The 20,985-nt window shown below is 38.7% G+C and overlaps 1 protein-coding gene across 2 annotated transcripts in view; it reads left to right on the top strand.

The window, feature by feature from the left end:
- GABA-B-R2 (gamma-aminobutyric acid type B receptor subunit 2) overlaps positions 1-20,985 on the top strand; it is a 132,213-nt gene that overhangs the window by 87,534 nt on the left and 23,694 nt on the right. For both annotated transcript variants that reach the window (XM_090177691.1, XM_090177690.1), the window contains exon 2: positions 19,721-19,861. In XM_090177691.1, coding sequence (XP_090033817.1) covers positions 19,721-19,861 — 141 coding nt within the window. The remainder of the gene's footprint in view (positions 1-19,720; positions 19,862-20,985) is intronic.

The raw sequence follows: 20,985 nt of genomic DNA, 5'->3' as shown, positions 1-20,985 counted from the left end.
TTTTTGGCGAATATTATTCTTACAAGGCTACGTACATTTCCTCGGGTGATTATTCAAGTCCAGACTACGCTTCTCGATTTTAAAATAAATCCCCCAAAGTCGCCAGAGCTAGTATCTCTTCTTTTTGGGCTGGAAAAAGGACGGGGAAGGCGGGGGGTCCGCGATTGAATCCCCCCTTTCTCCGTACAGCGCCTCTAGATTGATTTCTAGGTATACCTGGGAGTCAAAAGGATGAAAAGGTTTAATTTTCAATCGACTCGTTTACATATCATTTGCATTTCCGAATTGACTTTCTCCTCTCGCTTTCCAAACACTCCGCCAGCGGTATGTACAGATGGCCCGCTGCAGGTGGGCTTTCCGCGAATCGATTGATACCGTATCGCGTAACACGGTCCTCCCCACGCCCACAGATTTTATTTATTTATTTGGTCGAAGATTGATCTAACAGCGCGCGACCGAATCCAGGATGAAGTGACCCACTAGTATTTTTGAAGATCGGATCGCCTGGATTTAGAACAGTTCCTCTATTCGCCAGCGACCTCTAGCGGGCTTTCCCCTTCAAACGCGAAGCGCGTAGGAAGTCTACGCTTTTTAAAAATATTTTAGTAATTGAATGAAGTTGGAGAAAAATATGGTAGCATTTAAATAGTATTTTTAGAATTTCTGAAGTATTTTAAGGGTTATTTTTAGCGGATGAATTTTCTCGACAGAAAAAAAGGTCTCTATCGAATACGGCGAAATAACCGAAAAAACTCCTCTTTACATCGAAATTTATTCGAATTTGCATATTCAAATTTATTTTTACGGTAATATTTGAGATTTTAATAACTTTAAAACTATAATGACTATAATAATAATACTATATAATTGAGCCAACTTTATTATTATCTTTATACATTACAATTATAATTATATAATGTATTCGGTAGATATAATATAGCTTTCCCTATCGGCTGTTCGGTTTATAATATCAAAGAGAAAGGGATTCAAAGTGCAGGGAGCGCGGTAAAGTTTCCGTGTTTTTTTAGGAGATTGTTTGATGTTTAGAAGGGAAAATCCTCGGGCAGGCCATGCATATTTATAAGTCACTCCGAATTAAGAGGAGCGAAAGAGCGAGCGACTGAGGTGTTTTGAATAAAGCTACATTCATGACGTACGCCGAACACGACAAAGAAAGGGGGGAGGTTGGGGGGGAGAGAGAAGAGAAAGAGAAGCCTTTGAGTTTGGAGAAATTTTAATTTCTCTCGGTCTTGTAATAAGATTGTTCTCCGATGTGTTCGTCCCCCAGCTTTTGCCCACCGCCAAAGTTCAACATACAAAGATGACATAAGGGATTAAAAACTTTTGTAAAAGAGAGCGAGGATGGAGGGGGGAGCTGCGAGGAATTTGGAAGTACTTTTTAAATAAATGTATTCTAAGGACGACGTCGTAAAAATATTTCCTTTGTAGTTTGCTATAGCTCCGAAGTAAACATATCCAATCCTTTTTATTTTAAGGGAAACGTTTGCCGGATTATGACGTTGGACGAGATAAAACGTTATAATTTATTTTCGGACGTCAACGAATTTTTGGCGACTAAGGACGCGCTTATTGGAGCAAATTGGTCGAGATAGTTGTACTCTTTGAATATTAAAGTATACCCATTTATAGGTTGTCTTACAATGTTCCCATGTTATTTTCAATGGGAAAATTTCCATTTTAAGTTGTCAAAAACATTTTTCGTTGCCATGGCAAAACCGTTGCCCATTGAATAAAACCCCTTTAGGATATTTCAAGTTACATGAAGGTCTACCAATCCCCCGGGTTTGAACAAAATCGGTGTGTAACACCTTGGGTAGTCTCCTTGTTAGGCTAGGGCCCAGAACGAAGCTAGAGCAAGGTAGGGAACCCTTAATATAGCTCAAACCTTGGGGCCTGGATCACGGTAGTGAAAATATTTCTACTTCAGTCTACCAGTCAACTATCTAAGCGTAATAGAAATGTCATTTCAAAGTATACGGTCATCTTCTCTGACTGGAATATAGGCGCCGTTATATTTAGCCTCTTTCCCAATGTATAACGGGATAGTTTTATGCATTATTAAAACTTCATTCTCATTTGGTAGGGAAGCCAGAGCTTCAAACGTCATTTTTGAAAGTCTCCTTTCGCGAAAAACCAGTATATCGTTCTCCCTCGTAACAGCTCGTATATCGGAAGACGCGTTTATTTTGCGTAGCGTAGCCGCTGCGTTATTATTTATGAATCTTGATACGGGGAAGCGATAGTCCCGTAAGGGGAAAGCGTGATATTCTAGGCCTTGCCTTTAGGTAGGTATTAAAGTCGCTCGAATGTTCTGAAAATAACTTCGGGAGAAATACGCCGGCTTGAAAGGGACGCGGGAGAGGGAATCTGTGTGTCTATTTTATCCCTGCAAAACTCCCGGTACAACGCTCCGGGCTAAAAGAGAGCGTTTTCTCGCTTTTGAATATTTTACATACCTCCCTCCCCCTCCTCCTTTTTGGCCCGAGAGTTTTGCTTTTTAAAACAGCGAGGGAAGCTTGAAAAGATTGCCACGTTTTCACGTCTCGGCAGATAGTCGCGTCCGAGTTGGCGGGTGACGTATCAGTCTACGCGGATGTGACTTTTAGACGCGGCTACTCCCCCCTGTTGGATGTGAGCTTGGATGGAGTATGAAACTGGCTTCCCTTCGCGGTCGTCGCTTTCCCGTTGCTATTGGCAACGGCCGGAGATGGGATGGAGAAGAGCTAGGACTAGGATGAAGGAGTCAGGAAGGATGGCGAGACATACCGTATAAGCCAGTTTCGTTTTTGACCTTCTAGCTAGTACAGCGTCTAAGTACCGGGCGTCTCCAGCCCTGTCGAATCTCTCCCGTCTCTCTCCTCTCTCTCTCCATCCTCCCTCTTCCGTTCCGTAGTTGCCCTGACTGATGGTCCGTGCTGTATTCTTAAGATAAGAACAAAGATTTTTTCATTAAGCCTCGGCAGCCAAAAAGAAAACGTTCAACAAAAGTATACCTTAAGCCTCGCCGTGTTATAGCGTTCAAAAATATCAAAGAAAAAATCGTTTCTTTCTCGCTCTACCGAACATTGCGCGTTTTCTTTCGTTCGTTTTACGTACGGGGCTAAACTTTTGCAACTTTGGACCATATGGTTTCGCCTATTGCCTAAATGTAATTAAAACTTTGTAATTGTCATTTTGTTCGAGTTCCGTCGTAGTTCCGTATACTATGTTTCATTTTCATTTGTTTTTGTCCGCCAGACGCGCTCCTTTTATCAACGTAAACAAAAGCGTTATAACGCGACAATTAAGTAGCCCCAATTAAATCGTTCGGCCAAATTGTGGTAACTTATAAGCCGACTTAGAAGTTTAGTTTTTCGCGAAACCTTCGAAGCAATACCCCCGAGAAGTTGTTAAAAAGTATTCAATTGATCCGGCTTCGGATCCACGCCGTAGAAACTGTCTCAGTTCCCTGATTAGGCGCCCTTTTCGAACAACCGGGTCAGTTTGCGTCATTATTGACTTAATCTGTTTCGGCAGCGGAATCTCCCGGCGCCGACCTTAGCCAGTCGTTCCCTCCTATCAGTTTGACGGGAAACGGTTTTTCACTTCTTTTTTCAGACAATGTTTTCTTTTGAGATAAACGCGCCCTTGTGTTTTTAGTCTCAAAAGTTTCAGGCTTCAAAGACTCTCTCTTTCTCTTTTTTGAACCCTTCAACCGCGCGCGCGACTTGTTAAACGTCAGCCGAGATGAAACTCGAATGGCTATTAGCGAAACACGCCGTATCCGAACGCGCGCACCCTGGCGGTGATGGCCGGCTTTATTCGCCGGGATAAAGAAGAGAAGCGGCCTTTCACGCACGTGCCGGGCGGGGGAAGCTGACACCTCTCTCTACTTCTCTCTCGGCCCCCCGATTACGGCTTTCCCTTTCTTCTTCTTCTTCGTCTTCCCACACTCGCTCCTCTCTTTTTCCCTTTTTCGTTTTTCTTTCCGGGAGTTTGTAGCGGATTTTAAGTAAGGATGGCCCCTGGGATTTTCATCCTGCCCCCCGCACCCACTCTTTAAGTGCTAACGAAGCTTAGCCGATATTTAAAGCGACGCTGAATCGAGAGTAGAGTTTCCGTTCGTCGATAGCGCGTCTAAGTGTCGGGAACGCGCGACTGGGCGCTAGGAAATGGCAACCCGAGCGCATTCCGAAGACTACCGGAGTACTAAAATTACGGGCTCAACGTCAGGACGAAAACGGCTAATGGGTCTTTTGGATTTTCAGGGACACCCTAGGCGTCGCTTCTTTCCCAGCGGCGGAAACGCGAGCAGTCTTGTATACCTCAAACCTTACCTAATCTAGTTATAGGGGTTTTCCCTCTAATTAGGGGGGACCCCTCGCCTTATACAACGAAATGGTCGGTCTTAGTTATAGGCGGCACCAGCGGGCCCGTACGTAGCTTCGGCGTGTTTATTAAGGGAGTCATTTAGAAATATAATGAGCTTTTTACTGACGGCTAACGGAAAGCTAGAAAGTCCAAAATGGGCGAAGAATTATCATTTATTTCCCAGGAGTTCTTCTCAATTTCGCTTTAAAGCCCCCGCTCCGACCCCAGCTAGCTCTCTGTTCTAGAAAAGCGTAATTGTTTTAGCAATCTTATTGCCCAAGGTATACGCGGCCTCTCGCTCTATTTCCCTCTTCTGTCCAATTTACGAGCTCCTTAATGCTGCCAGAGAGAAAATTAGAAAGTGATGTTTTCGCGGGTGCTTTGAAATGCCGCCTCCGCCGCTAGAGTTTCAATTAAAATTTAATCGGGTTTGTCTCTCTGCCAACTTTCTGGCCCCCTTTTTTCCGCGGGAGAGTTTTCCCTTTAAACTTTGGGAGATGGTTCAAAATAGGATGGCTTGTCAATTCGCGTTTTGGAAGGATACTTAACAGACCTCAAACGTTCTTTAAAACTTTCTGGTTTTACGTTATAGCGAGAATATATTCGGGTTAACGGATAATATGTATCTGTTTTCATGATTCTCGGAAGATTTTCTCCGCCTACATGGAGAGAGAGAGAGAGCCTCTGATCGTACCGGAGTGTCTTCCAACCCTTACCTGCACCGTTAACTTCTACAAGTTTATATAGAAAGGGGTAACTGAAGAACTCGTAGGAAAACCCTCTTAACCAATGGGGAGATAATTTGTAGAAGGAGTGGTTCCAAGTATTCGCCCAGTGCAACAAGATGGAATCGAACCCGGCTCCTCTTGCTGCGAGGTGAAAGTGCTAACCACTCCGCCACCCCACTTAAACTCCGGTGGTACAGGGGTACAATGTATCTTTCCTCAAATTGGAAAGGAGCAACAAAAGCTTATTTTTTATTACGTTCAAGTGGGGTTCCCAATTCAATATTCAAACGGTTCCCCTATTAATCCCAAATGTTTTGGACTACTGGTTTTGGGATTTTTTAGAAGATTTTTCTGTGGGAAGGAAATTCACGGATTTGTGGATTTTTACTCAAATTTTCTTCGGGCTTTTGGCCAATGTAGTGTTCGGCATTCGATTAATTTTTATCCATGAATAAAATAAGCTCGGCGATATTTAAATAATATTTATTTAAATAACCAATAGTTGAATAAAACTTGTAAAATGTTTAAATAATCGAAAGTGAATAAGCCTATTATTTAAATAAAACAAACAATTATTTAAATAAATGCCACTTTTATTCAAATAAATGCTTGGTTGCGTAAAAAACCCAATTAAATAAGTTAAAATGATATTCTTTTTTCCAACGTTTTTTAAATAAATCGGAAAATTTGTGGACAATGAATAAACAATTCCGAGCACTAGGCTAATGTCTGACCCCTCGCTACTCAGTTCGTTTGAGAGTCCAAGTCGGAGCTAGGTTATAAAATTTGCATTAAAAAATAGGAAGTACAATACTTATTGTTATTACGTTACTTATGCTATTAGTCAATTCGTGGTTCGCTATAATTAAAAGTTAAGGAAACTTTATCTCGAAACGTTTGTGACGTCAATAAAAAGGCTCTGCATGAAAATAACTAGTGCCATTTGCTGTAGTTTTCCAAATTGAAAGTATATTCTTTACGTAAAGGTTAATTACTACGTTTAAAATAACATTAACTCTCCATTTATTCGAGTCTGGTTTGAAACGAAAGAGCGTTGCTAACGTACATAAGCGTCATTGTTTCTAAAAATAACGACGTTATTAAGAACCCGATATCGGTTCGAAATGACAATATTCTGTTCTCCAATCCGAATAACAAACAGCGATTCGTTGATAAGCCGCCTTCCAGTGTAATCCCCTTATCCCCCCCTAGTTTGACTTTCGCGGCCACCTATAATGAACTGTAGGCTACCTGTATATTTTTACGTATCGCGCGCCTTAATGATAGCCCCAATTTCTTTCTTTCCCTCTATTGTAGACCTTGACTCTCCGGGGAAATCAGGCCTAAACGGCCTCGCACACTCTCAACGCTTTAATATTATACATAGGTCTGGTCCGATCTAAGGCCGAAACCTTTTATACAAGCTTCGTTCCTTTTGTAGCGGCATTTTAAGGACGACCTCGTAGTTGTACACCTTTATGGCGCGTTATTTCCCTGTTGGACCCAAATTACATATTATCCGTATTGAATATAACAGTCCCAATTTGTAGATCGTACACTTTGTTCGCCTTTTTACACCCTATCCAAGGGATTTGTGTGTATTGGTTACAGACGCAGTGTAGCCGATGCCGCCGTGTCGTACATAACTCTTTACGAGTTAGGGTTATAAATTTCAACGATATCAAGTTCGAAGCTGCATTTACCGGTCTCGGTATCCCAATATATATTTTTTTTAAATCTGAGCCCAAGAAGCTTATCATTTTTCCATTTTAGTGGCCTTTGGCGATTTTCACCTTAAAATTTAAATTATTTTTTTAAATTAAGAGCGACTTGGTTGAATATTATATTTTTAGTTATTACTGATCATTTCTGAACTTCGTTTTCGGTTGCATTAAGAAATTTTTATTTTAAGTGAGATTTCTGGCCAATTAGCGGGACCACATAGCCCGCATACGCACTATTTTCATATTTTTAATTTCGTGCCAATTGATACAGGCGCCATCTAACTCGTTCGCGTTTCGCTACTTTATTTCCAAAACCAAGTAACTCAAAAATTTCATTTTAGATAAAATTGAAAATTCAAATTTAATATTTAAAACATCGGGAGGGTTGTGTGTTCTTAAATGTCCGTGACATCTTGTTTCGTTATCCTAGTAAGTAAGAGGTGCCATTCCCCATTTCGATCGGATTACGCGTGTCTGATTAGTTTTATTGTTTTGAAGAAGCATTTTGTAACTACGCGACGGCACGTTTAAAATTTTTTGATACACTCGTTCATCTCTTGGGAGTGTCGTGGCTTAGTGTATTTCAGTCATTAGATTTTTATAGATATAAATTGTGTGTGTGTGTGTTTTTTGACTTGCTTCACTCTTACACTCAGGTAGTGATTACTGCAACGATTTCTATGTGGGCGCGTCCTTTATGAAAGAACAAAATTAGCGTAAAATATTCCGAAATACGTGTAGGGTTTCAAACTGCGGCGTTAATCAATTAATCAATTACACACAGCCCTTTCAAATTAAGACTGGCAGGTAGGTATTTAAAAATAATATGGAACGGTCTATTTCAAATAAACGAATGAATCCCACTGCCCAACTTACTTTTACATCAGCGAGGAGAACATTTTGCAAGAATACTTATTAATTAATTAATTAAAACTAAAAAGAAGGTAATTAATTAATTATTAGTTTTATCCAAGTATTAAATTGAAAATTGAAAAAGAATGGTAAATAAAAATACGCGTACCCACCATGGTATTTACAAATAAATTGTTTTATTTCCATTCCCAAATTCGGTCCCTTTTACATCAGGAAGGAGCTATGCTCGCAGGATCTATTACAATTTTGTTTCACATTTTGAAGATTAAAAATATATTAATTAATTAATAAAAATATACGTATGTACACTATTTACAATCAGGAATGTATTTATTTATACTCAGGGAGAATGAATATGTCGAGATTATTTGTAGCGTTTCTCCAATTCCACCCGTTGGGGCCCCCGGTATATGCTCCTCCGCTTTCATAAAATCAAATAATACTAAAAATTACGTTTTTCGACGTGATTAACGCTGCTGCGAGGACGGGGTTAGGTCCTCAACGTGTCTGTCGATAGTTACAATAAAACATATTTAATACATTTTAAAACATAAATCGGGCAACCTAGGGTGGAGGGTACTCTAGTTATAGTAATTCGACAAAGATAATTATAGATAATTAAAGCAAATTTATAGTTCGATCAGACTGACCAATGCTATATCAGCTAGTGACTCACTCTGTTGAGCCTATTTCCACCTAGTGCTCAGGGAGAAGTGGCGATTTAGGGGAGTCAATTTCTAAACGATATATAAGGTAGCCCAATCTAGCTTTGACTGATATTTGGGAAATATGGTCGGAATTTAAGTTCGGGACGTATATAATACCTTCCGTTTAGAATCGGCTGGCGTAGTCGCAACCTGTTAAAGTTAAAGCCCTCCTTTTATAAGCAAGGTTATTTCGATAAACATTTCACTTATTAAATTACGCGTAAATAAGGGCAAACCCGTTCTTAACGAAATGATCCGTAAGAAAGTAGAACGTGCTCGGGGAGCTATTTCGGACCTAGATGGCGCCACCGCCCACTTCCGACAACGGCCAACCCTATTTGATTCTGGCCGACTCCCTCTCCCGCGCAAGCATTTATTGACTGTAAACTTCACCTCTCCCCTACCCGCTACCCCGTTTCTGTATCGTAATTTTTATAGGCATCGCTCATCAGAGGGCACTCGCGGATGGAGCGCGTTAAGGTATAGACGAAATTAGGTAGTCCCGACTCTTAAAAGCGTTATAGCGCCAGTCGTTGGACGCCTTTGTTTGTTGAATAGAAATCGCCTGATACGAGACTCCGGGGACAGATAAGAACGCCGACTTCCTAAGTCCCTATCACGGCCTAGCTCGCCACCGACGTTCCCGCCATCTGTCGTTAGGTTTTATAAGTTTTCCTAATGACCGTTCCAGTCCAATCACATCTAGCCCGGGTTTTATCGATTTAACACCAAGGTCTCAGACGTGCTAGTTATCATGTTAACGCTCTTAATTTGATATCCCTGTATGCCATACTGAACTAATTTTAGGTCATAATGGATCTGGAGAGGAAATTAAACGCGCATTTTTTCAATTGCCCACGAGTTACTTGACTTTCGCTCTTGGCCCAATATCGTAGAACACGAGTAAATTAGCTGATTGAGTATTACAACGTTAAAGGAAACCGATTTAGTCGTGTTTAATTAAGTACTCGATTAGTTTGAACGATAGTTTCGGGAGTACACAGATATTCGCGAAGATAAATAAAAAGAAAAAACGTTGCAATTCAATTTGAACACATTTAGAAATATTTGGAACGACACAATATGTGTTTGAATAATACTAAAACGCGCCGTTAGTATAATCTAGACATTGATTTGGTCGTCGTGTACCCTGTTTTATCGAAAATAGATATCTTGTATATTGCGCCATTATTATGGCGGAATTTCAATCTAAAACACTTGTAAGTTTTTTATCACGAAACATCGAAATCGATCACTTTCACGTCCTGGAGCGCTTTACTTAACCACGCATTCGAGGTTAGTGTAAAAGATACAAATTTCTGAATCCAAATACCAAAAATTTGGATATACAAAGCGGTGCTATGAGGTATTTCATTTAATTAAACCCCAATTCAATCATACTTTGTTAATAATGTTATTATATATTAAATAATATTTGGACAAAATCGTACTGTCAGAATATTACATAAAAGAGCCGAAATTGTAGTTTTTCCCTTCCTTAAAGAAAGTTGGAATGCAATTTTCTCCACCAAAATATTTTCAGTTCTTGTTATATAAAGCTTGGTTTTCGGAGGAAGATATAGTTCCTTTAACTATTTTTAATTAAAGCCGGAGCATTTTCCTCGTTAGTTTCTTCCCCCACCATCTCCCCCTTCGTAAAAGCTTCAATCCACTCTGAGCTAAGCTTATTTATTTGTTCACTTAACAAAAAAATAACACTCTGTAAAAAAATAGTCATTGTAACAGTTGAAGAACAGGCGTACCGCAATTTTTGGCCTTTACTAGCGGTGTTAGGTGAGGATATTTAGGGTGTAGGTATAAGATATTTATACTGGCGAAGGAATAACGAACAATGTTTTTTTTTCCTAAAAAGTTAAGTTCCCTTTGAAAGCTCCGCATCAACGAATGATTTTAGCGTTTGCGAGAGACGAGAGAATGTTTTTCGCGTCCGCGTCTCACTTTGTTGGAATCCAGGGCTTTTACAAAAGCGATAGTTCGTTCCTCGTGATGTGAAAAGCTATATATTCCCTATAGATTTTTCTCTCGTCACTTTTTGCTCGCTCGGTGAACCAATAACAATGCGCGGAGTAAAAAAAAGCGGACGAATTGAGAGCGTGGCCTCGACGGATCGGAAATGTAGAAACTCGGCCATCTCCGAGCGAGAACTATCTGACTAAGTCGCCCCTATCGCCAACCGACCGAAATGAAGCTCCCAGGGCACCATATCGCGTTCCTCAGAGAACTTTCTTTTGCAAATTCTTTATACGCCCTTTCGTCGTCGCTTTTGCTGGCCGTCGCCATATTTTCGTTGCGCCATTTTGATACGGAGGATTGGCCAACGCGTTACTGTTGCAATTTTTTCCCCGAAACTAGTTTGGGTGACTTTGCTCAACAAAATTCTTTTTATTTTTCAAGTTTGTCGATATATAGTTTTTCATTATCAATAGGTTTGGTCTATATTTATGTTTATTTTAGACCACAGCGTGACGGCGGTGGTTGCATTTGCGCAGTTTTAATCTTTATATTTATACAATAAAACATAAATATTAACATATTTGAAACGCTCAATTTGTGTCCAAAAAGTAATTAAATTTCAAACAATATAAAATCGTCAGTTTTAAATAATCTAAACGACGCCCATCTCGCTGATATTTATGGCGAAACAAATACGATTAAGCTCAGTCGTCATCCTTACTTTCCCAATAAAGCTTTTCTCGACATTTTGAAACAAATTCTCCGAAATTTGTCGACTATTTCTCTTTTTAAAAGTCTGAAAAATCAATCTTTAAAAGGGTATAAAAGCGCTAACGTTTTAGCCTACGGGTGAAAATGAAGCTATTTGGGAGATCCCATTCGTAGGCAAACACCCACCGTCCGAGATTCGGCGCGGAACCCCCTCTTTCATTTCCTGGGCTAGTGATGATATCTGGCAATTTCAGGAACCATTGCGAGAAAACAGAGAGATTTGGAAGGCGTCTTTTAATGCCCCGAAATCCCCTCTTTTAAATTATGGCGAGTCGGCCCCGAAAACGGGAAAACCAATTTAAAGCGAAGACTTAACTTCTAATCGCGTTTCTCGGGACAGCGAAATCATACCGCGTTGAGCCCGGAATAGCTTCGCTCGCTCACTTGACTGCCAGCTTACTCCGATGATTCGAGGATAGGTACGAGTCTAGACAATTACGTTGGGCTTTCGTCCAGACTATATCTCTTTAACAAATTACCTAAAACTTTTGGGTCTCCCCTTTTCAAATTCTCTCCGTGACCGGAAGGTGGCAGCGCGGTGCTCGAGAGAGAAAATTAAGTCATTATAATACGGGTCGCTTTAATTTAGGCGCGCTAATTTTTAATTATCTCGATTCGCTTCAAAGAGGGGACCCGATTTTTAACGTAATTATCCGTGTACGGCTTACTAGCTTAGTATATTATTCACTTCGAAGCTTTGCTTACGTAAGCGGAGTAAAGTAGATGACTGATCATACGCTATTTTATTCCGTTACAACCCGTTAACGATATAGCCCGGCCGACTAAAAGTTGGAATTCATTTAGAGCTACTTATTCATTATATAAAAAAAGCTTATATAAGGATCGAAAACCCCGTAGGAATTTTATTTTATCTTGGAAGTTTTTTTTGGGGGGGGGGGGGATGATATTCGCGGGCTAGATGGCGCGCGACGTCACTATTCTAAACACGATGTTTTAGCCAGCGTAAATAGCTTAGAAGCTTTTTGGAAGCCTTCGGGATAAATGAACTATAAAGGAAAATGCGCTGGGGGGGGGGGCGATTGTTGGAATAAAAAGTCGTCTCTTTATATGCGCCGCACTATTTTTGTTAGTGCGCGGGATATATTTTTATAGGGTCCTCTAGATGGCGCGGTACGGCGGAGAAATTCAATTTCCGAAAACTGCCAGAAGCTATGTAGAGACAAAGGGAAAGGAGCTCGCTTCCTTCTCTCTTTTTTTTGTTCAAAACGCCCCCTCGCGGTACCCTCTTCTACTGCTAGAACCTCAAATGTTCCAACGAATAATTTCAAAGCCAAGACGGAATATAAATTTTTCTCTCGTCCTTTGACGGATACTGATCGAAGCACCCAAATCATCCAACTAAAAATAAGTCCCTCGGCGTATTAGTAAAACTCCCGCTTGCTCAAGCAAAACACTAATAAACGGCGCGAGAATAAGGACATCAACTCGTACCGGGAACACCAAGGACACTCTCTATGGAGGGGAGGATGAAATTGTTTGATTTATTTCCGTCCTTTGGGTGCCGATTCCGAAGGCTCGTTTCCGATAAAGAAATTTCGCTTTTTCACTTTTCCGATTCTATAATAAATAAAGATGAAATATGTTCGTCATAGCCTCGAATGATTTTCTCGTAAAGAAATTGGGTTGGTTTCGTAGTGGCGAAGATCATGGTGTGGTAGGGTTACCTAATTTAAATCAATTTGATTGAAATCATTTAATTTAAAATATTTGCTTGAAAGTATTTGATTGAAATTATTTGAAATTATTTGAAATTATTTGATGGAAATTATTAGATTGAAATTATTTGAAATTATTTGATTGAAATCATTTAATTTAAAATATTTGCTTGAAATTATTTGATTCAAATTATTTGTAATTATTTGATTGAAATTATTTGATTGAAATTATTTGTAATTATTTGATTGAAATTATTTGAAATTATTTGATGGAAATTATTTGATTGAAATTATTTGAAATTATTTGATTGAAATTATTTGAAATTATTTGATGGAAATTATTTGATTTAAATTATTTGATTTAAATTATTTTATTTAAATTATTTTATCATTTGATTGAAATCATTTGTTTGAAATCATTTGATTGAAATAATTTTATTGAAATCATTTGATTGAAATAATTTTATTGAAATCACTGCATTGAAATAATTTCATTGAAATCATTTCATTGAAATCATTTCGTTGAAATCATTTCATTGAAATCATTTCATTTAAATAATTTCATTTAAATCATTTCATTTAAATCATTTCATTGAAATCATTTCGTTTAAATCATTTCATTTAAATCATTTCATTTAAATCATTTCATTTAAATCATTTCATTTAAATCATTTCATTTAAATCATTTCATTTAAATAATTTCATTTAAATCATTTCATTTAAATCGCCTAATATACCTATATGTATACTAAAAATGAATACTTTCTGTATCAATGAAAATTTAGAACAAATGTAAATAACAAGTACTAATTAAAATTAACTTAACTTTTACATTACGTTACCGCTGGACGCAGTTTTAAGAAAAGACGCATAATTTGCATAAAAATCAATAAAATAAAATTTCAATTAAAATAAAAATAAAATAAAATTTCAATAAAAATAAAAATAAATTAAAATAAAATAAAATAAAATAAAATAAAATAAAATAAAATAAAATAAAATAAAATAAAATAAAATAAAATAAAATAAAATAAAATAAAATAAAATAAAATAAAATATCAATTAAAATAAAATAAAATATCAATTAAAAAAAAATAAAATATCAATTAAAATAAAATAAAATATCAATTAAAATAAAATAAAATATCAATTAAAATAAAATAAAATATCAATTAAAATAAAATAAAATATCAATTAAAATAAAAAATCAATTTAAATAAAAAATCAATTTAAATAAATATTCAATTTAAATAAATATTCAATTAAAATAAAATATTAATTAAAAATAAAAAACAATTTAAATAAATATTCAATTAAAATAAAATATTAATTAAAAATAAAAAACAATTTAAATAAATATTCAATTAAAATAAAATATTAATTAAAAATAAAAAACAATTTAAATAAATATTCAATTAAAATAAAATATTAATTAAAAATAAAAAACAATTAAAATAAAAAAATCAATTGAAATAAAAAATCAATCAAAAAAATTTATTAAAAAAATTATTAAAATAAAAAATCTATTGAAGTAAAAAATCAATTAAAATTAAAAATCCATTGAAATAAACTAATCTAATTTAAATAAAATTAACATTACTTTTCGATTTTTTGTATTATTTCGTTTGTTGTCATTGCGTGGGATTTATTCTGGTCTTTATTACAAATATTTCTCGAGTATTACAATGGGTGGTTGTCCTTCTAGTGGGGCAAAACACGCAATATAGTAAATCTAGACGCCATTGGCCAATATGATAAGAATGTTTACGGTGCGAAGTGTTTACTTGGTTTTGTTGTGGAGGCGAAAGCGCGGCTTTTCTCCGACGACTCTTTCTTGTTTCTTTGAATCCGAGGCCGCCAAAACAGATGGAATATTTTATTTTGAATATGTAAAATCTGTATTTTTTGAAATATCAGGTATATTTTCACGCCGTTGTAAAATGTTTGGGATTCCATTGAAGGTGTTTATACATTTGTTTGGTTTATGTAAGGCTGCTACTTGTAAAGAAACCAAACTGAAAAGGAATATTTTAAAATTGAATCGCGTACATTATAAGTGACCTCTAGTTTTTCCCCAGCAAGAGTCGCGTATAGAGATAGTCGCGAAAACACCTGAGAATGACGATATAGAATCAAATACCTGGAATGGCAGTAATCCGTGGCTCTACGTTTCTGGCCATAGTTGGTTCCATTCGGAGGCGTCCGTGTCTCTCTTCCATCAAAGTCAAAATGCCCTGACAAAGCCAAAAGGGGATTTGCTATGTTTAGTCAGATGTATCCGACCAGAAAGACGTTTTCCACCCTCAATTTTTATCCGGGACATATATAGAGAGACCCTTTATTCCCCTCTAAAACTCGCCATTCTCTTTCGATGTTAGTGGTTTCAATATATACTTAAAGAAAGCCTCTTTTTAAGAATCCGCGTGCTCTAGTACTTTTCCGACAGCGTTTTTCGAATCGCTTTGCCATTACATACTATATATAACTCTCAGTCTAATATAGAAACTGTAACGGTATTTATGTCCCTTAGACCACGTATTTCTACAAACTTTGAAAAAAGAAGACTCCTTTTTTTTGGATGGGAGGGGGGGGGGGAGAGGAGGGGGAGAGGAGGGGGGAGAGGCAATCGTCGATTTACGCCCGAGGAATTTTATTTTCCTTATGTTTTAGGTTGGTCCGCCTCCCACCTTTGTTTTTTCTTCCGAGATCGATAACCCTGAAACGGATAAGAACAATTGGAAACTCGAGATAGAAAGGAGAGCAATGAAAAATACGTTTTGACGTTGATAAATCGGACTTCTTTCATTGTTTCGTCGCGTTTATTGTGTATTAATAGTTTATAGGCCTAATTAAAGACTTTTTTCGAGGTAGGGGCGATTGAGCGTCGCTGGAGGTCTGAAAGGGGTTTGAATATACACCTCTGGGCCGTACTCCAACGCCGAACCGAGATCTTTCTATCGCGCGACAAGATTGATGCGCGTATCTTTGGCGAAATTGATCACTTCACTTTCAAGGGGTAAAAAGAAGAATTATAGTATCCTTCAAACAATGGTTGGGGGCTTTTGGAATTTATTATACGGGTCAATTTTCACCCAAAGTAAAGAACCGTGTATATTTTTATTTATTGTTTTGATTTTTATTTTACGTAGTTTAATTTCGTCCCGATTGAACGCTCAATTTGAGTCGCGTTTACTTTATAGGGTTACGTATTATGAGCTCTTCAATTTCTAAGGATTTACGTTTCTTCGGGATTTCTGGACAACTTGGTTCTTAATTTTTCTCCCTGGGCGTTATTCTTTAAGTTAGGAAAACAACGCCCAATATAAAATACAAAAACCTTGAAATTTTAAGCTTTTCAGCCAGGCTCGACTCTCATTTCTAACGTAAGTTAATCTCGCAAAGTAAACAGTTTTTGAAAATTGTATTTTTTTTTCTTTTTAAGCAAATTGAGCCTCGCGAACAAGTTTTTAATTTTCAGCTAACGCCGTTTCTTGGAAAATGTTTCAAATTAGCCCCGGATGTATAATAGATTTTTTGGAAAGTACCAAAAAATGTAAACCGTAAATCTCCCGGGTATAGGCAATCTTGAAAATTGAACCGTTATTATACTCCGTCTCAGGCGGTGTTTGTATTAGGCACGAAGGTTTCGCGGAGTAACATATAGTAAAATTTTCCGTAGTAGAAAAGTAGTAGTAAGAAAATTCGAAACTGAGAATTAAACCAACCCGAAGACTCGCGTGTGTTTTTTCTATCGCGCCTTAGCTCCGTGTGATATTTTCGCTTCCGACTGGGAGCCCCAGTAAACAAAACAATATCGCCAGAAGGCTATAGTCCGAGGAAAGGCTAAAGAAAGTAACGTCGTGGACGTATTAGAGCGGGTGAAGTCTGTATTTATTTCGAACCACGTCGCGTCGTCACCCTTCGATCCCTCCAGTCGCCACTATTGATATTAGATTCCCTTCTCGTCTTGGTGCTTTCGTGGCGTGGCTCGTAGCTAATCCTAATACATCCTCGTATCTATATAGGTGGCCGCATCACTCTGACTCGGCAATATCGTTTTATGGCCTTTTCTTTTATGCCTCTCGGTTTTCTCTCTTCTTTCTTGTATATGTCGCTAGTCTTAGCCTCGATAACGCTAATCAAACACACGGGTGGGCCTGATTCGGGCCAGTAGTTCGGTTACTATCTTAAGACGCGTATAGCGGGGCCTATTCTTTTCCTTATACGCCAACGGGAGGCTTCTCCTTACTCTCAGTTGAGACCGTGTGCTCTGGCGATCGATGCGAAACACGTTGCCTTTCCATTTGTACATTCTGTCGCCGGGAGTTTACGCCGATGATGTCCAGTGGTCTCGGGGGGGGGGGAGACCTATTGAGAATGTTTTTAAGGAAGTGCTTACTAGCGTTTTTGCCTATACTTCGAACTTTTAACGTTTCGCGTATCCACTATGAACCTTCCAACGAAGTGAATTTAAATTATTTAACATTTATCGTTTAAAGGGGAAAAACAACGAAAACCGAACAAATACTGACCGATTCATTTCGGACGTCTCTATAGTACCAATCGATGTTGTTCAATGCTCGGCGCATTGTCGACTCGCAACGTTGCTCAAATAGTGAAACCGTCACGCAAACTTTTATTGAAACGCAACTCGCTTTACTTGTAGAAAGCCCGAGGCTTTATTTTCCGTTCTTTGTTCCTTCCGTTAATGCGTGGAGTATGTCTTATTATATAGAATTAATATCTGAAAAAATACGGCGAATATATTTACGGAGTCACTTTTACCGTTGAGAAGTAAACGGTTGGAAACTAGCAGAAATGAAGAAGCCGCTGTATAGGATGGATATTTGATTCTCTTCTTTTCCCCGGGGATTATTGGACGCCATAAAAATATACCGGGTTGCGATAAGATTAACTTGGTTGAAATGGGCCCCCGAAGGTAATTACGTCTCCCACGCTCGTCTAGAAGTCTACTTAGAGAACGGCAGTCTCTATATCATCCACGTCTTTAGTTTTTTTTATCTTCGCTTATAATCTTTGGCTATTATGGTCGCTTTTACCATTGCGAAAATGGTTTCGGCCTTGGGCGTAATTTCTCAAAGTAGTTTTAGCTCCCAGAGGCCTTTGATTTTTTAAATTGATTTAACTTTGTTCGCTATCTACATTATAGCCCATAAGGCACGAAAACGTATTAATACTTCCCAATAACTTATACGTTGCACACATTGTTTAAATTTAAACTCGATAGACTTGATTCCTTGTTTATCAAGAAGAACCAAAATTAAAATTAGGATATGAATGTATTAGCTAGTTTACTTCTACTCTATTATGTTGATTGCTTTTTTGGACCATTTTGTCTAATAATGACCTACTGGCGCCTGTAGAAGTGTTCGACCTGCCGCACTCCAGTGTACAAGAGGAAGCCACCCACCGTTTCCTATTGATATCGCGCAGCTTTATGAAAGGATTTCCCCCTTTTCACAAACGCCCAACATAAACGCGTAATACTACGTAATATAATTCAACGTAACATTTTGCGTTTCCATAAATTTGAAGTCAACCCGCGAGTTTTCTTGTAAGAATGAATTAATGTTACTTCTAGCATTCACTTCTCTGGGTGGAATTTAGTTTCCACGTCGTCAAGGGGGGGGGGGAATATATCTAGGAACGGAAATTGCGCGTCGTTTTCTCTGTGGGGAATCGAGAAAATCCCCTCCATGATTGATACCCAGATGAAGCCAAATATTAAAATAATAACGGAACCGTGTCACCCTCCGCACCCTCTTTAAAATACCGCCAAAACTCGAAGGCGACTCGATCCCAACACCCTTCCTTTTCGCAGTCGGGGATTTTCTCGGCCGAGTTCCACACGCATTAATCTAGACCGTCGCCGTTTCCGGAGCTTTACCAATGCTCGTCGCCAAACGCGACTCTTTAACGTATTCATCCCACTCTTTGGTTACGTGTTACTGAAGTATTCGTTAGGTAGTCGTACTATCCGTCAAACTTAAGCTTCGATGGGAAAGTGTTCGGGGGTTAAAAGGGAAACGGTATATTTTTAAACGTTCCGGACGAGGGTAGAATTGGACGGGGGAGAACTAGAGTAGGCGAAATCGAGCGAATTTGGGCGAGCGTAAGCGCAATTAAAGAGTCTCGGAAAGACGGGAGGGTGGCGAGTGCCCCACTCCTTCTGTATTGAGTTGACACGAAGAGTGGTGGTGCGACCTCCAACAAACTTGGCTCACGTTCCCTCCTCTCTTCTTCCTTTTTGGAAGATGTTTCTCTCTCGTCTTGATCGGGGCTAGATCCCATCCACTCCTATCCTCTTCGCTCCTTCAAATATTCCAATTAAATCCCCCGACTCCCTCCTAAGTTATCTAGAAATATTTACTCGGAGAGTGCCCGGGTTAAAGTTTTCAACTTTCTCTAATCTTTCGCTGTTTGGCGCCAATTATTAGTCCGCGCCAGTTTAGGCAGGAAGGATCAAGGATGTTATATCGCGGTTGGCGAGATAAGAAAAGACAAGCGATCACGTATTTTTTATCACATGTAAATCAGTTATGTTTTATCTCAATGTATATAAACCAATAGTCCGTGTTGATTGACACGCAGTTTTGCCCCGACATTCATTGTATTCGGTTATCTTTAGATCGTAAATAAACTATGTAAATATCCTGTCATGTGCTTGCTGATGCTTTCATCCCACGATACATCAAAGGACGACATTTTAGTCTTTTAGTAAATGCTATCATTAAATTATAATTAAACATCGCGTTACTCGCGAAGTTATATTCTTACTTTATAAAGAGACTATAGGGTATTGCCCTAGTTGATAGTACAATTTACTTTCCTAAATTCAAGTTTTAAATCAATGTTTGTTTCTCTCTTTTGAACAGTGCGACGCGGCGAAGGGTATGAAATCGTTCTTTGACATGATGGCCCAAAAGAACAAAAAGATCATGATGTTGTTCGGAGCCGCTTGCACGTCAGTCACCGATCCTATCGCCAAGGCGTCTCGTTACTTCGAACTTGTTCAGGTAAATGTCCCGCGGCCATTATCGATACGCGTTTCCCCGTGAAAAGCCATATTTTTTTTTAAAGGAAGACTTTAAAGTGATTTTTTCGGTTGGGTGGATGGAGAGAACGAAAAAACTGAGGGCTTTTAGCCTCATTATGATGAAAGAACCGTGGCGTAATTAGGAAAGACGTCCACGAGTGGAATTAGATTAAAAAGAGAGGGGAGTGCTAAGCCGGGCCCAAACAAACGTCGTGTCCAAACTTTTTGGGTATAGCTTTTTAAAAAGTCATTTCCTCAGTTACGCGAGAAGAAGAGAGAGGGGTGCGTAACTCGATTATCCCAAACTGATCTGGTCACTTTTTTGCTCGAGTGGTTAAAGAGAACGAACGAGGGGGGGCAGAGGGCGATAAAACAGTAGGAGAAGAAAAGTTAGTTCCTTGTTCCAAAATGATAAAGCTAAGTAACTCTGATTTGTAACTGAGTGGTTTCGCTTGTTCGCCTCTTAAAAAGGGGAAAATCTAAGAAGCGAAACTTGTTCCGATGCGCCGTTTTTTTTGGGGGTCTTTTTTTCAGCAAGCTCAAATTAATACCCACAAACAGCGAGGCTTATAGATGGCCCTTGACACAATGTACCGCATTGTAAATGAGCGTTGATACAGAGACGGACGTCATTCTGGAAAATGTATCCTTTGTTGGCAAAGACGTCAAGGATTAAACTTGAGAGCTATTCTTCTTCCTACGCGTCCTGAGAAGCTAGGATCGCGTACCAACATTTAATCTAACAATAAGACGAAGCCCATTCAGGAAGAAACTTGATATTTGTTTTGTTCGGACCGTTGAAGAGATATCAATTCTTGGCATGGTGGCGTTCATTGGAACCGCACTCTCCGCAGTCGCGGACCCGTACAAAATTAATTGATTTATACAATCTGGAAAAAGCAATAATACACGAGAGACGTCAACGAATATTTGCTCGGGTTTCCTCGCGGGCGTCGGCGCGCGCGCGCGCGGCCACCCGACGTTCTTCGATGTTATTGTTCTCACTCGATTCCTTCGTCGTCCGCGTATCTTTTCCTTTATTTCCTTTATCCGGCCCCCCTCTCTTCGCTTCTCCGTCCGAACGTCTCTATCTCCGGCGCTTCC

The sequence above is a fragment of the Leiobunum rupestre genome, chromosome 6 (genome assembly GCF_980474605.1).
Source record: "Leiobunum rupestre chromosome 6, qqLeiRupe1.1.hap1, whole genome shotgun sequence".
Lineage (NCBI taxonomy): Eukaryota > Metazoa > Arthropoda > Arachnida > Opiliones > Sclerosomatidae > Leiobunum > Leiobunum rupestre.
Note: the sequence above shows the minus strand (reverse complement) of the source record. Positions and strands in the feature narration are given on the sequence as shown.